Below are 17,660 nucleotides of genomic sequence, written 5' to 3' on the forward strand. Positions count from 1 at the left end.
CCACATACATCTGTTGTCACTTTCATTGCATGATTTTTTTGAAGTTTTGTATGTAAGACTTTTACTGGAATCTTTCTGTAGATTTTACATTTTGCACATTTGAACTTGCACTGCACAGAAGTCGTAAGGAGGAGGACATGTGGATGGTGGTGTACCAAGTGCAGGACCAGGGTTCACATCCACGTCCTGAGTGAGGTATAGGCTGCAAAAGCAGTTTGGTTCAGGTAAATATTTAACGAAGAGAACGATCTCTCTCTAATCTTAATCAAGTACTTTGATTTACAACATAACCATAACAACATGCTTTAGTTGCCATGAGCAGATATTGAAGCAAAACTAATTAAATATATTGACAGTTAAGGTTTTGCAGATGCATTCATTTAAAAACGTGTTCTAATTATGTTGTTAAAAAATGTAATCCAGACATATTTGCAGTTGCAAAGTATAAAAACGGAACTTTTAGGAAACAGAGGTGGCTACAAAAGTAGTAAACACAAGAAGATGTTGGCAAGTTTTTTGAATTGCAAGAATAAAATGACAAGGGATATGACAGGGAGAGATTCGGGTCATGGCTAATTGTCTTAGGAGTGCTGCTTAGGTCAGGGATTTCCTTGGGGCCTTACTTGTGGTTGGACTCAAAGACAAATGTTTGAGGTAATTTCTATTTAGTTGAAGTTTTCTGAAAAGCTGTAAGATGCCAGCTTAAGTCTCTACCATGGAGGTAGATGTCATGACAAATAGTAATAATGGACAAAAATACAAGAATAACCACCAGGTTAATAAAAACCACCATTTCCTTTATAGAGGAAAAATGTAAATGACACTGTTGTCAGTTGCTTATTCAGTTCTGGTGACACTGTTCAAACATTTAATAAGACAAGTTGTTGTTTCTTCTTCCTGTTTGTTCTCACTTTATTTTAAATGCTGTTGAGTCAAGCGAAAGTCATTGCCACTTTGCAGCTCATCTGCCGCTTCGTGTTGCCGTGGCTTCTGTCCACATCTGAGTGCAACATTTCAATTGGCTCTCCGCAGGGCAGCCACAACTTATTATTAGCCTCCTGACACTCAGGGGATAATTATGGGATGTCAGGAGGTTCTCCGTGGCTGATGGACAAAGCTATTTGTGGTGTGTGCCTTTCATCCAACGTACAACTTGCACTTAAGAGGCAGAAGTGACGGCATCCGTGTGACTTGATGGCCGAATGACTCTTTTCAGCAGCCTAGGAATAGAAATGCACATATCAATGCCTGCAGTCAGTGGTGACGGTTGCTAGTGTCTTGTCACAGTATGTAAATCAGTTGTCACATGAGATTAGCAATGTAAATCCCACTTGCTCTTTGTGTGATTCCATATAGACGACATGTAATGCACGCTGGATGAAAGCTCAATGTGCAAAGAGAGAAATAGTCATCAACCAATTCACTCAATTGTTGAATTTGATGAGTTTGAAGAATGATAATGATCACTGCGGGATGAGATTCCTTGCAGATGGGTGAGAAAAGTGAGCAGTGATGAAGTGGCGTACATTAGGCCATGGATTTGAACCTGTCACTGAGGGGGGACTCATCACCCTCGGGGACACTGCCACCTGAGCTCTCATCTCATTAATTATCACCCTGTCAGGTGCGTTACATAAGAAATAAAGTAATAACAAAGGAATGTGATCTCCCGGCCCTCATCAGCAGGTAGCTGAATGATGAAATAAAACTGTCTCAGTGTCTCTTCCCTCAACTCTCAGCTAATGAAGGGATTGCTTATCCTTATCCTTAGTTTGAATCTTGTCACTTCAGCTGCTCTTTAACTTCTGTATGGTCACTTAACAATTCTGATTCTCTTCAGACTGAAAGAAGCTCTTTTGGATGGAAATTCTGAGCAGAGAGTCAGCATTTGTTTTATTATTTCATCACAAAATCAATCTTGTGTTTATATTCTTTTTATCAGTAAAACATCAATATCTATCAGTCTCTTTCAGTAAACAGCTTTTTAGCCGTGCTAGTGGCGTGGCTCAGGGAATATCTATATATAATATATTTGTTTCTGAGTGAAATATCTCTTCAATTATTGGATGGATTGCCATGAAATTTAACACGTGATCCCCATTTCACTGTCTCCATTACTTTGGTTCATGGCCAAATGTCTGCAGAACAAATGACATTTCCATCAGTCTCAGTTGTACTTTGTTTTAGTGCTAATTAGCATCTTAGTTTAGCAATAATAACATTCTTAACTAAGATGATGAGTTGTAATAAACATTACCTGCTAAACATCAGCATGTTAAAGGAATCAGACTTTTTGGGAAATGCAGTTGTTTACTCTCTTGAGTTAGACAAACAGATTGATACCACTCTCATGTCTATGATAAATGTGAACTTATCGCCAGCCACTGGTTAGCTTAACTTAATAGAAACACTAGAAATAGGGGGAAGCAGCTAGTTTGGCTCTGTCCAAAGGTAACAAAATCCACCTATTAGCAGCTCTAAAGCTCACTAATTAACACGTTGTATCTTGTTTGTATAATCTGTACAAAAAATTAAGTTAAGTTGTGGTTTTACAGGGGCTTATTTGCCGAACTATTTCTTGCCGCAGCGCAATAACTTCCCCGAGTCTTGTCGTCACCACAAACTTTCCGGGTAACCAGTGGAGACTCCTGGAAGTCACTGCACCTCTAGACAGAGCCAGGCTAGCTGTTTCCTCCTGTTTCTAGTCTTTGTGCTAAGCTAAGCTAACTGGCTGCTGGTGCTAGCTTCATATTTACCATACAGACGTGAGAGAGGTAGCAATCTTTTCATCTAACTCAGCAAGAAAGCGAATAAGCGTACTGTATTTTCCAAGATGGCTAAATATTCCTTTAACATTGTCATTGGGAGCATGTTGCCATAATGTTAGCATTTAGCTTAAAGCACCATTGTGGCTAAATAGAGCCTCACACAGCCACAACCCTTAGTCAATATTTGCTGCACGAGCTTTAATATAGTATGTACTGTAGTAGAGCCAACTTGGTCTTCAGTCAACACTAATACACTCAGCTACATGGGTTGCATACGAATTGAAATTCCTGATTGGGGTTTTAAACTAATTTGTGTAAGTCATAAGTTGCTAAGAATGAATCACTGGCATTCAAAGCATGGGATATAAAGCGAATTTAAACTGCTTGTTGTCTGCAACAAGGTATGACATGTTAAATTGTTGTTTCTTTCCATTTTCCTCCAGAGAGAAGAGACAGCTTGCGCAGTAGAAATAATATGTAAGACATCACATAAAAGGAGAGAGAGAGAGAGAGAGACGCAGCGGTAGCTGGCAACAAAGAGGAATAACAGGCAATTATAAAAAGGGTAGAATCTGGATTTACAGTACGTGTCCTCATGCATCCTTTTCAGGCTTGAGCGTCCATTGAGCTTTTGTAGTTATTAGACTTCCTACTCCTGCTGACAATAACAGCACAGCGAAGGGTCGCATACAGATTGGCCTTCTCCAGCTGTCCTTCACAAACCTCATCTTGGTGTGCTCTGGATATTGTGCATTTGTCTGTGGTCTGTGACATTTATCCAACAATATGTCAGTGGAAAAATGGCCAAAAGTAATGATTGTTTTCAGTATTTTGATTGCCTATTGATAGTCAGACACAGTTATTGTTTTTCTAAAGTGCGTGCACTGAAAGTAGTGGTGCAGCTACAGAAAAAAAGAGCTCACTATGAGATCTACTTCTTACACGCAACTCACCATGTAGAGGAGCTTTTAGGACTGGCACGTGACTCAGATATGAATTATGATTTCTGTTTGCACTGCTGGATATTTCTGTAACCTGAGTGCTTCTACCTCCATTATTGTACACCAAAAGGAGCACCTGACCTCAGCCTGGAGCCTCACGCTCCAGCTTCAACCAGAACAACTTGACATCAATACAGCTATGTTGGTTTTGAGTCCCTTCTGGCTCCCTCACCATGCAAAGAAATTAAAAATTGTTACAGGGTTGAATAGGTACTTCCAAGCAACAAGGTTGCCATGGCCACTAAATTCACCATGTTGCATGATAGGATGCTTTGTGGCATTGTCTCCAGAGATTGTGCTAGATAGGCAAAACACTTCATGAAGCCAGAATGACAGCCGGCTGCAGAGTTAAAGCTTTCAGCAGCATAATTTCCCTTTAAATGATCAGAGTAATGTGTCTGAATTCCAATCAAATGCAGCCGTTGTTCAAGATGTCATCAACAGTAAGTGCTGTACTCCAAAAATCATAAAAGACTGAAGGAGGTTGTAAAAAAAAAAGTACTAATTTCTTTTACTGCTGTGGTTGCTATATGATGATGTGCACAGGGACACTTTCCCCTCAGACTGAGGCTCAGAGGAATATCTTGTGAGAGTCATTTGTGAGACCAGTTAGCGTATATGCCACCAGACATACTGACAGAGATGTATTCACAGAGGGGCACCGAGGCTGCTGTTAGAGGAGAATATACTGTGTATCTGCATGAAATTCACAAGGATTATATTGTTGCTCTCCAAAGAAAATGGTGATTTTTAAAATTCATTTGAAAACTGATGGATTAAGTATTCCTTTATGGATTGAGAAATTTCTCCAACTTTGTTTTGTTAGCTCATGAAAAGTTGACGTTTTGGAGATGCATGTTTTCCACAAGGTTTATCGTATAATATTTTTGAATGTACTCAGGTCTCCCTTAACCTGGTAATAAGACTTCATTGCAATTTCCATTCACTTCATTATTTAGTCTGACATCGTGTTCATGTTGGTCTGTTTCTGTTTGGGAGGATGGGCTATTTTGTCTTGTTCTGCCTTAATCATTCATCAGAACATAACTCATTTGTTTAGCTTGATTGATTTGTTTAGTTGTATGTTTGTATCTGTATCATCCTGTAAATTTGCCCTATGGAACGGTGTTATTGAAGTATACTGAGAGCTACTGAGAACTGAGTCAAATTCCTATCTGTCAAGTTGCCGTATCCTTCCGGCTGTTTTCAGTCAACACAGAATCTGTGGTAGCGGTTGCAAAGAGTATTTATATAAACCCAACAACCTGTACGACTGCGTCAATCTCATTGTTTTCTGTCACCATTTTTATGGAAGATGACGATCCCATTCTTAATCCCGTCTACAAAGCTCTCATTGGCTTGGTTGTGTTCCCAGCCGCCAAACGAGCACAACACCTGACCTATTTTAATCACTGAAAAAAACTGGAGAGGTTGGGCAGCAATTCAAGAGGTCTGGAGGTCTAGGTCTCTCTTGAAAATGGGATCTCATTTGAACATACAAAACTTCTGGAAACAACAAAATTATATATTCTTAATATATATATTTTAGTGTGCTGTGTCTCACAACCAGCCAGATGTGATATTTACTCCAAGATTCCCTTTGAGGTCTCCAAAATCTGGAAAAGTATGGAAGCTTAGATGCTAGCTCTAGATTCGGGTATCGAAACTAACCTTGTAAATTGGATTTTGTATCAGCCAGTTGCAAACAATCCACATTAAATACAGAATCTTCCTCAATATCACTGTAAAATTCCACTATCATTACATTTGTTAAGTCACAACAGACCGCCAAATCTATTTTTACTGCCACGGAAATTCCTAGCATCATGTTACCTTAAATAAAAATGATGCCAATGAGTTCCACGCAGTTAGGTTTAAAAAAGAGGGCACTAAGATCCGAACGGGAATCCATATTGGTGGATACTGTGAATTGAGATATCTGTATCAGGAGAGAAAAAAGTCGAATTAGTGCATCCCAAATTTTGTACTTTTCAAGCCTCAAGGTGATTTGGAAACACATAATAAAAAAACCCACCTGACTGTTCCTCTGATGCAGTTCCATGTCTGCCTTACATCCACACACTGTGATGATTTTCATTATGAATATGACCTTCAGCTATAGAGTGATACTTTAGCTGACAGTCCTTTTTGTTCAGCCTGTATCAGTATGCACCATATTGACCTTCAAATGCAGCCAAGGAACTAATAAATGAAAGAGAATTACATTTCAAAATGGACTGTAAACACTTGCAAAATGTGTGTGGGGTGTCAGACATCATATAGAACAATCTGAGAGGGCACAGAAGTCTACCCACTTAAAAAGATTTCTCGTTATGGAAGCATGTGTTCAGTCTCATGCTGCACCAAAGACTGCTATACCATTATCTATCTATTCCTGTGAGTCAGTGCTGTTTAAGCTCATACTGTCATTAAATCAAACACCACCATGCACTATGTCTGTGTTTTCTCCAAACCACAGTTATTGAGACACTTTTCCCTAAGTTATTCTGCTCCAGGGACAGTCTGTTACATCATGTCTATGGTACATGCACTTGTTGTATTATGAAACAAAGTCAAGGCTCCTTCAAAAGGACAACGTACTGTTTTTCTTCTGTGTGCACTCCAAAGATGATGAGAACACCTCTAACTCCACCTGCTGGTTGAACTGTCTGTGTTTTTGTCTGAACATCACATGTCAACCTCTAACTGTTGGAGAACAGAAAGACTGTGTGAGAAAATATTAATCAGGTGACTTACAGCAGGTTTTTTTCCCCCACAAACAACAGGTGATTATGAAATGGACTGAAAATGAATATGACCTTTCTCGCTAAGGATAGGGCTTTTAATTTGCACTCAGTGTAATGTGATTTGCTGTCAATTTGCTCCCACCCACCCATGCACTGGCCACTTTATTATAGCTCAGCTAACTCTTTTGTGAACTGCCCTCACTTATCGCACCACTTAGGTTCTTTTCTTGTTCTTGCTGATGCTATAAATACTGTAACATCCATTAATTCCTCATAAATAAATAAATTTACTTATTATACATGGTTTGCACAGTCAGTTTCACAGTTTTAAGCCTTATGCCGTCCAATATATTTATATACTGTTCTGTATTCAGTGTATTTACTGTATGTTATATACTGTCTTGAGTACATAAGATAAGACTTTTTGACTGCTGGGAGAGAAATTAGGTTTAACAGCAGCGCAAGAAACAAACAAGATAAAGATACAAAAAGGATAAAACAGAGCAAAGAAAATCGCAATTTAGGAGACGTCACACTTCTGTGTTCATATGGATGGGATGATAATGTATCTCAATGTGAACTTGAACTTGAGTAATTTTTTATTTTTATCAGAAATTCTTTTGGTTTTTACAAGTGGTGGAAGAAGTATTCAGATCCTGTACTCAAGTGAAAGTAGAACTAAATCAGTGTAAAAATTACTGATTTACTGATTACTGACATTTTAATGTTGCAGCTGAGTAAGGTGGAGCTTAACTGTTTTATATACTGGTGGATAATTTACCTGTAGTCTAATTCAACAATTCATTATATTAAATAAACTGATATGTTTTGAATCAAATCTGAATCTGCAAAGAAACTAGTGACTAAAACTGTGAAATAAATGTAGCAAAGTAAAAAGTGCAATATTTCCTTTTGAAAAGAAGTGGAGTAAAAGTATAAAGAAAGAAAAACTAAAAGCATTGAGACAACTGAGATATGGCTGCAGCTCCCTTGAGATGTCTTCCACATGTGCTTTGTTTCGGTAATTTTCACCTAATTTCTGTCAGACACTTTAATCACAACACTTTTTTACTACTGCCATTACATATTTATCAGACTGTGTCAAATAAACTAAATAAACTGTAACAAAAAGGCTGTTTGTTGCTATAAAGCAAATTTCAGGCTTTACGAACCTACAGATGTAGCCTTCATGGTCTCCCCGTAATTTACAACGTTTAATGACTTTTCACTCATTAAAATACTATCCGTTTGATTCTGAAACAATATTGTTGTCGTGTGGTTTTTAAATACTTAGAAGAAGCAGAAGAACGAAGAAGAGTTCAAACGCACTGTGGTATATGAAACCTATATAAAGACAATTTCCGTAAAGATGAAAACTCCCATTTTTCCAGTAGTTTAGATGTTACCTTTCTTGGGGGATTGTTCACGCTTTCTAAACAGTAAAAATAAATAAATAAATAAAAACTATATTTACATTCGTGTAGCCTACATTAGACAATTAGCTTTCCTGTAAAAAAGAAAAGAAAAAAGTTTTGTGTTAAACGTATGCGCACTGTAAAGCCAGTGGAATACTGTTTCCGGTACTGACTTTCAAAATAATAATCCCAAACTCTTAAACCATATTTCATTTAATTAACACGATAAAAGAAACCAATCCAAAATTTTACCTAAATTTATTTGGGTGTTTAAATGCCATAAAATGTCGAATCCTATTTGCTTTTTGCAAATTGTTAGCTTTTCCTTTCTCTTTCACTCCAATCCCTTATAAAACAAACAAACAAATAAAAACTTAAATCGTAGGTTAAAGGTTTCAGTCGTAGTCATCTGGACACTGTTTTCAGAATCAAGACGTTTCGGCTCCCATCCGGAAGTCATTCTCAATTGTGAAAAAAAATGGGAACTAGAAATTTAAGCTACTCTGTGTTACATAAACCCTGCCCTCAGAACTTAAAAACTAAACTTTTAAAAACTTAAAATTACAGAAATTACAGTCCAAAATGGAAATACCTACATGCTTTTGAACCACACTGACTGTCTGGATAAACAAGGTCTTTTGGTAACTATTACAGGTCCTTTTTTTTTTTTTTTTGAAGGTGTAACTGAGCAACAGGATTAAAACGTTCAATCCACATTAACAGGATATATTAGAGAGGTACGTATATTATATAGAGTACGGTCTAGACTTGCTCTATAGGAAAATTGCAATGAGATAACTTCTGTTGTGAATTGGCGCTATATAAATAAAATTAAACTGAATTTAATTAAAGAGAGAACAGAGAGTCCAGATCTGTCTTCGTGCATGTGTATGTTGCATTTTACTCCTGTAGATGGTAGGTTTAACTACTTTATATACTATGAATTTAATTGTTTGTTATGTTATGTGTGTGTAGCATGAAGGGACTACAAACTTTCATTTCATTATACAACAAGTCAACTTTTCATGAGCTCAGGAAAAACAGCCCTGTTTTCAGCTTTGTGACGATGCATTTTCCAGCAAGATTTTAAAAAATATATATTTTATTTAGCTTAAGAAGTATTTGAATTTTCTCAACCCATAAAGAAACACTTAATCCTTCAATTTTTCAGAATAATTCCAATTCAAAATGACCAAATCTGGACATTACATGGTTTTCACTGGACAGGAAGTGTATGAAAAAGTGTAACTAAAGCTGTCAGACATATGTAGTGGAGTAAAAATATACAATATTTACTTCTGAGATGAAGTGGAGTGAGCTTTTATTTTGAAGGATTCACTTCCGGCGCTGCCCTCGCTGTCTGTTTATCTTGACGCCGCTCGAGATGTAGCTGGGATGAAAACTTCAGTTCACAGAGAAATTCAATGGGAAGTTGAACGTCCACCATGGAGCTCCTGTGAAAAGTGCCGAAAGTGTTTGTAGTAAAGCGACTGGAGACTGCAGGATCCTTTCTTTAACGTTTCTCGGTCGAAAACTGTAAGTTCACCGAACTTTAAATGAACTTTGGAAACAAAGTTAGTTTTAACGGTTTGTTTATGCAAGCTTCGTTGGACTGCTAGCTTAATTGTCTTAAAACTCAGTACAAAAACTTTTAATTGGACGTAACGTAGCTAAATACAAAGTTGTGTTAGCAAATGTACTAACAGAGAGTTTAGCTCCTTTTCCCTTGTTAGTAATATTTAGAGTGTCAAATATAGCTATAATTTATTTCTGTGGGTAACGTTAATATTTACAGTATATGTGGTGACTTAAAAGAGTGTGGTTCATTGTTTAATTTTATTAACGTTATTATTTTATTTTCTTGCTTTGGTATCAGAAAAAAACCCCATAGCTGTTATCCCAGGGACTTAAAGCATTGCTGTGATATTTTATTATAATTTAATGGTTTTGCAGAATCACTATACTGCTGGTACTCAACTAAGACAAACAGCTTCATATTAAGAAAACTACACATGTAAAGTCATTATATACCATCCATAGAGAAGAACAAAGAAAGAAAATGCTATGAGAGATAGTAATATTTCCTCAGATTTTGTACTTTTCAGGGCATTATAGTTTCTTTTAGTAAGTTAAAGTATCCTAGCTTTGTATGTGAAGACTTAAATTTAACCAGAGCTAATTTATGCATCACATGTCCATTTATGTACAAGCCAAATGATGAATCACTGCGGTGAACCTCCAGTCAGACTCATTTTGGCTCCCACTAGCATTTACTGCATAAAAGGCAGTAGCAGCCAAGACAAAGCCAGCAGTTTAAAGCTGCTTCTGGTCCAGTGTCAGCTTCTTTCATTATCAGTCTCAGACTTCTGCAGCCTTTGTTTGGGTAAACCTCTGTAGTATACAGTTGTTCAGGAAAAAACCCCTCCTGAGGCGCTGCATGACCTGCTGGCAGCCGTCCACTCTGCATACGTCTAATGATGACTTGGCCTCCAGGCAGAGAAATGAAAGCATAACAAAGGATTTTATTTCCTTCTCCCACAATAACCATATTTGTATCCCGCCACGCTCTCACGGCTAATGGTTGGCTGCTCAGAAAACCCATGCTGTTGCACACTTGCTTGCACAGCCATATCTGATGTTGTAGTGGGAGAACTAGCATAATAAAACACCTTTTCTCATTGCTAAGTGATTGTTTAAGACACAAATAAATCAATCTAATCTTCTTACACCAATCATCTTGTTTGCTCAGGCAACAGACGTTTGTTGCTCAGTAAGGTAAAGAGGAGACAAAGTCCATTATTGGTCCTAGTTTGTATTAGCAGCGCACTTGGCCAGCAGTAAGATCAACATGGCACAGACCCCAATGTTTTCCAGCTTTTAGATTTATATTTTTCTTGAAGCCACAAGTCAAGTAAATCAATGGGACGGGGACCTTTCTGTGTCAACCACCTTTTTTCTTGACATTTGCATTCCTTGCATTCTTGGCACAGTACTCTTGTGGTGGTGTATTTTGAAAGGAGGGAGGTGTCACATGATATATTGGGATGTTTACATGCTTTTGAAATTAAATTAAAATCATAACTTAATCTGAAACATTTGTCTCACAGGAATATAATTAAAGGCCCAGTTTTATGTATGAGCTATACAAGTGGCTTTGGGGATTTCAGCTTTTCGTTTTGTTAGTGCAGTCAGTGCTGGGAAATGGCAATTTCTGAGGAAGACATTTCTCCAGAATGTACCAGGAAATGCTTCCTGACAGGACGGAGTGGAGGTCTTCCTGAGTGTGGGGATGCCTCTGTTTCAAGCCTGTTTATGGTTTCATTTATTGTAGACACTATTGTAGGACTCATTTGCAGTATTTTACTTATCTTCTGAGTCTAATTTTACAGCAGCAACTGTGAAATGATGCCCTAAATAAGACTTCATGCTTAGCAAGGGCTGCTTCTGTGCTAAGACCTTGATAACAGAAGCAATGAAAGGCAGTTTTTCTTGGCTTGCTGTGAGCTCTTACTCAGTTCCTCCTGCCCCTTTCCACAATCTTCTTTATTTTTTTCCCCCTCCAGTGTGATTTCTGACTGTGATGTAGTTGGGGCCACATGGAAAAACTGCAATAACTTGGGATCAGTGTTTAGCGGTGCTGTCATGTGAGTCGCTGAAAGACAAAGAGTTGTTTTGTGCAATGTCTCAACGTGGCCACCGCTGCTGCAGTGAGAAATAAAGCAGTAGTTTAAAGTCTGTGTTGTTGTTTCTGTCAGACAGTCTGACCCCACAGCAGCCGAGACTAAAAGTCCACCTGACCATCTCTCTGGGGGAAGTGTAAACAAAGGCAGGGTGTTTGAGTGGTGGTCGGATTTCATGTGGGATTGACATCCACAAGTCCATGTCATGCTTCATGTCCACGTTACCTCTGAAAGTACTACTGTAACTATTACTGCTGTACTGCACCTAATTGAGGTTAGCGCTGAAACAATTTGTCAATTAATTGATTGACAATTATTTTTATAATTGATTAATAGTTTGAGTAATTTTTTCAAGCAAAAATGTCAAACATTCTCTGGTTCTAGCTTATCCAATATGAGAATTTTTGACTTTTCTTTGTCTTATATGATTGTAAACTAAATATCTTTCTTTAATTCTTTTGGACTGGTGAACGGACATAAAACATTTGAAGACATGTCCTTGGGCTCTGGGAGCTTGTGATTTAGCAGAAGTTCAATTTTTTAACATTTTATATGCAAAACAATTTAGTGGGGGAAAAAAATCAGCAGATAACTCAATAATGAAAATAAATTTAGTTGAGATACAGTACTGTCTGCAAATACTGCAATTTAAACTATGCTACATCATCACTACAGCTCATATTACTGCAACTAATCCTACTGATACTACACTGACTGCCGCAACTACATTTGCTAATACCCTAATAGTGTAATAGTTTAGTTAATTAAGGTTTATTTATTTTGAAATTATTGTAGAAATCAAAATATCTCTTCAAGAAAGACCATAGTGTATGAGGGTATAAGGATCTTTGTAAACTAACTTATGGTGCTATCCATTGTCGTTGTTATTGGCTGTAAATTCAACTTAGGATGGTCAACTGAGGATAGCAAAGCTTTCTAAATTAAAACACAAGAGCACTGGTGGCTTCTGGAGGCAATAATGAAATCAGACTTTGTCATATTTCTTTTGATAATAAGTTCGATAGTTGTCTTGAGTAAAGAATCAAATGTGACTTTAATCAAATGTCACTGGAGATCAATGGTTTAAGAGTAGTGGCAGCAACACAATTACACAGTACACATCCATAACTTATAAGATGCAGTATTGTATATTGAATAATGTTCTCTTTTTGAATGGGGCAACAGCTCTGTATAAAAATTCTAATTTTGTTTTTAGTTGATTATCAAGGTGTTCATTGTGACTTTTGTCAGACAATCTACTGATGAATAATCTGCTATAAAAGCCCTAATGGTCTGTTTGTGGTACTGATGGCATACACAATGGTATCATCTACTTTATAATGTGAAGCTGAAAAACAGATACTATTTGTATGTAAATAGCAATGGACCTAGTAGTGGGCCTTGTGGGACACCTTAATTAACATTTTTAAAGGGGATTTCATTTGAAACTATCGGCAAGAAGAGTTTGAGTTCTAACAGGGAAATATTAATTCAACCTGCGTTAAGCAGAATAATCAAAACCAGTGGAAAGCAAATTATTTATTTAAACTTGTTTTGATTGATACTTCACAAACGTTGCAACATAATTTTACTTTTTATCCAAGAAGCATATCGTCCACCATGTGACCAGCTCTAAACTCTTGACTGCTAATACTACTTGAGTTACCGTACTACAACAACTAATGGTACTTCTATTACTACTCTGAGCCAGTTAAATTCTGATATGCACATCTGTACCACAGCTGGAAGTAGGCTATTGGAGCACAAGTGTTTGAGGCACCAGCAGAGGTGTGTGTGTGTGTGTGTGTGTGTGTGTGTGTGTGTGTGTGTGTGTGTGTGTGTGTGTGCGTGTGTTTTGGAGCCTGACCACTCAGCATAGGGTCAAGTAATCCCAGCCTATTTTCTTTTCAAATGCATTGTCCCTCCCCCTCCATATCTCTTCTTTTCCATCTGGTTGATGTTAAAGCCACTTTACAGTATTAGAAAACAGATTTGTCTTTCTATAAAACAGACTTGGAAATATTACTTCTGTCAGATACATTTTAGATAGATGGCATTGATGCCTTTTTTTAAGAAGTTTGTGTGAATGTTCTGTTTGGAGCAGAGCCATAAGTGAATTGTTTTCTTAATGGGGTTTTACACTGTTAGCCTGCCAGTCAGAGCATCAAGCCTCAAATAAAGTGCATTCAGAACATATAATGATTATGATATCATTTTGGACAAAGAAGTAAATTTGAAGAAGCTGTCACTAGTCCTTTATTCAACACAAGTCTTTATTCATGTCTTTGTAATATGAACATTTTCTACTTGGCGCACAGTAAGCTAAGGTTAGTTAATGAGACGTTATATTGTCCTGACAGGAATAAAAGGGCAAGGCTTTTCTGTTGATTCATCACATTTCAACAAATCTCAAGAAAAGACCAATGGTACAAAGATAATACTTGTTAGTAGGATCAATTCATTGTCAGTTTTTGGTCTTTTCAGGGTATAAATTGACATTAATTAACAGAAAAATACCACCAGCCTCATGTCTTAGTTTTCGACTGAATAAAGTCCTCAGGGTTTTGTCTGAGGGGTGGAGGGAGGGAGGTCACAGAGGTCGGCGGGGGTGTCAGTACCAGGCATTATTGTTTGGTTTTCGGGAGAATTAACCTGCTCAGGAATGTGTGTAGTGCTCACTCCTACACTGTGTGGCGTTATGATCATCATTATAGACATTTCTTCACATAGCTGGAGAGATGGACCCTCATCTGTGGGCTTTCCTCTTGAGGTTTTGGTCAGAAAATTCTTCATGGATGACCTGCTCATCACTGATGCGAAAAGAAGTGGAAAATGTCTCAGCCTGCCATTTTAAAGGGTCTGAAGAATGGACAGACTAGTTTACGTGGCAAGCTTCAATGCCACATGACCAGCACCAGAGTACATGTAATTCCTGGTATGATTCTTTCTCAGACATAAATGATAAGACTGATAAGATGCTCTGTTTTCCACTGAAAGGGATTTCTCATGAAACTCATAATACCATATTTGATGTGGCTTTCATCACAAGACTGCAGAAAAAGGATGAGATCAGCCTCAACTATGATAACACACTGCGATTTGTTTTATCCTAAAATGTTGTCATCTTTCTTTTTTCCACATGGTGGTTACACCATGACCAGGAGACTGTGCAAGATAATTGAGTAGAGCATAAGATAGCACAAACTGGTGTTTCTCTCTTCATGCCATTTGTTGTTTTCAGCATTCCCACAGAGAGAGAAAATATTTGGATTCTCAACAAAAAAACTTTTCTTTTTGGAAAAGGGAACAAGCTTTAGGTTTCCCCCATGGGGTGAAACACACAGCTGACCAAATACAGCTTCCATCCTGGTGAGAGTGAGTGATGGTTTTCCATCAAACTCTGGAAATACCTGCGGATGAAAACGTATTAGTAGTAAAATGTGTATCTTTGGTGCTCTTCCACTCTGAATCGCCTATGGGAACTGTAAAATTTAATTGGAAAGCAGGTTGTTTTATTTTGAAATCCGAGGTATTTTCTGGCATGCTTATTGACCAGAAGTCCCATTTTGTCTTGCTTTAAATGACATGAAAAGGTTCATGTGTGCGTCTACATCACCAGAATTCTGTTCATAATCAATGTTAATAATATGTTTATGGTGTGGTGCAAATACACAGCAGTGTAGATGATGTTTTGGAAGAAACTCGCTCCCCTTTCTGTGTAGTTGAAATTAGGCAACCAAACACTTAAAGTCCTTTGTGTTAACAGCAGACCCCAGCCCCCAGCTCAAAATGAGGACATTGGTTTAATTATGCTCTTAATGCCCATGTTTTACTCTGCTGGGTGTGACACTATGACCCCAGAGAGAGAGGAAATGAAGTAAACCCTGCAGCCCCTGCCTCCCTACCATGGAAACAAGTAGAGCCACTGTTTTTATGTTGTTAGTTCTGGGCTTTAGCTGCTCTCTCCACATACTGTATACTATCTCAACTATCTCAACCCCCTTTAAATCAGATTTTGTTTGAAGTGATAAGCGGTCAATACAAGTAAAGGAGAGACATGTGATAAGTGTTTGAATTCAGTAGTCATGGGGATACTGTTCTACTTTGTTATGGAAGTTTGAGATGCCAAGCATGCCAATGCTACGAGGCCTGAGACCCCTGGGAGAATAGTGGCATTATTCCAGATAGGAGCCTGCCCATGAGCACCCGTGACTGCCTGGCCGCCGGAAATAAGGCCTGCTGGGTAATAAGTCCTGGAGATCACTTTGTTTTTTGTCTCTCAGGCAGCCAGTTTTAAGTGGTGCAGACTGCAGGGTTAATTTAATGCAGAAGCCATTTGAAAAGGAAGAATGAGAGCTTGTAACACTATTAGTGATAACACAGTCATGTTTTTTTTTTTTTTTCAATTGGAAATGTAAAAACATGCAGGCAGGCTTTGTAGTTTGTAACTGAAGCTTGTACAGGAGCAAAGCACTGTTCCGAACAGTAAAAATAATTGGGATTAGGGCTGCAACTATTGATTAATCTGCTGATTATTTTCTTGTTGAATCAGTTAATGGTCTGGTCTATAAAATGTCAGAAAATGGTGACAATCACAATTTCCTGAATCCCAAGTTTGTGCCTTAAAATGTCTTGTTTTGTCTGACCAACAGTCCAAAATACAGAATATTCAGTTAACTATCACATAAAACAAAGGAAAGAAGGCAATCCTCACAATTCAGGAATTAGAGATTAAATGATTTATTGATTATCAAAATAGGTTCCGATTCATTTTCTGTGCACCCAATTAATCAACTATTTGTTTCACCTCAAATAGGGATTCTGATATGTTAGCTTACACTTTCCAGGCATATAAGTCTTGATGGGAATTAGAGCTGAACTGATTAGTCGATTAACTGATATGACTAGTCGATCAATATAAATTTAATCAGCAACAATTTAGATAACCGCTTAATCGTTTGTAATTTTTTAAGCAAAAATGTTCAAACTTTTCTGTTTCCACCTTCTCATTTTATAATATTTGACTGACTGACAGTCTTCTCTGATAACAAATTGGTCAGCCAAAACAAAATACGTGAACTGAGGCTCTGGAAAATGTAGAACTTTTTTATAGACAAAACAAGTAATCATTTAATCGAGAAAATAATACATAATTCTTTCTTGTTTTGTGTTTGAATCAACATGAAGCCACTAGTTTTGAGACATGTTTATCAGACTGCTTTAGGCTGTACATTTTAATTACACTTGTTTACACATGGCATGAACAATTTGCTCATTTCTCTACTTATGCGTAGAAAGTGGCTCATTTTTTCTCTTTGCTTCACATATATTGTTAAGGGATACTGTCATCACTGGCAGCTGAATATCCAGCTAATCACTTCAGTGTTGACTGTTACTTTATATGTAAAAGTCACAAAATGTCTGGATTTCCCTTGAGAAAGTCTGAAGAGGCTATTGACTAAGGGGATTGTTACTTTAGTGTGCTGATGTGGTCGTTGGTTTTGTTTAATTTAACTGAGATAGTTGACAAAATAATCTTACCACAAGGTCGTTGTAGTGGTTGTTATAGAGCTTTTGATCCTATCACACAATCTCTTTGGCAGATGGGTCAAATTTCCATTTTTCCAAACACTTTAAGAACTAATTGAGATACTTTTACCTTATCCTCTTTTTAATTTACAATACTTTTCTGGTTTTAATCAAGGCCAGCTAATTCTTCTTTTTTAAGTTTTCTCACTTCCATAAACACATATTTAAGGTTTGTTTGGTAAAAAATACATCACCAGAAAAAGACTTGCTGCTGCAGAGATTAACCGCCTACTTTTCTCACCTTGCTAGTTGCTGTAATTTTTGGGGAACCCCCTGTGTGTACAGTGGTTGAATTTAAAGCAGACTCTTTTATTTTTTAATGTCTTAGCTTAACTCTTCTTCTTTTCTCTCTCAGATTCATTGAGTAGAAGATGATGTCTGACGCCAGCGAGATGTTGGCAGCAGCATTGGAGCAAATGGATGGCATCATAGCAGGTAACCACATTGTACACTTGGACTT

At 37.5% G+C, this 17,660-nt stretch overlaps 1 protein-coding gene and 1 long non-coding RNA gene across 5 annotated transcripts in view; one reads left to right on the forward strand and one right to left on the reverse strand.

The window, feature by feature from the left end:
- The window catches only part of ppfibp1a (PPFIA binding protein 1a), a 54,098-nt gene that overhangs the window by 14,926 nt on the left and 21,512 nt on the right, over positions 1 to 17,660 (forward strand). For 3 of the 4 annotated variants that reach the window (XM_044186011.1, XM_044186013.1, XM_044186014.1), the window contains exons 1-2: positions 9,309 to 9,467; positions 17,556 to 17,635. In XM_044186011.1, coding sequence (XP_044041946.1) covers positions 17,572 to 17,635 — 64 coding nt within the window. In that variant the 5' untranslated portion in view covers positions 9,309 to 9,467; positions 17,556 to 17,571. Of the gene's footprint in view, positions 1 to 9,308; positions 9,468 to 17,555; positions 17,636 to 17,660 lie in introns of those variants that run through there. The other variant, XM_044186012.1, reaches the window with a different exon arrangement.
- On the reverse strand, positions 1,103 to 6,723 carry LOC122871209. Its single transcript, XR_006376820.1, has 4 exons — positions 6,371 to 6,723; positions 5,805 to 5,971; positions 5,603 to 5,708; positions 1,103 to 1,220 (listed from the first exon to the last, which is right to left on the reverse strand). It is a non-coding gene; the product is annotated as an uncharacterized LOC122871209 (long non-coding RNA).

The sequence above is a fragment of the Siniperca chuatsi genome, linkage group LG23 (genome assembly GCF_020085105.1).
Source record: "Siniperca chuatsi isolate FFG_IHB_CAS linkage group LG23, ASM2008510v1, whole genome shotgun sequence".
In the NCBI taxonomy this organism is placed as follows: domain Eukaryota; kingdom Metazoa; phylum Chordata; class Actinopteri; order Centrarchiformes; family Sinipercidae; genus Siniperca; species Siniperca chuatsi.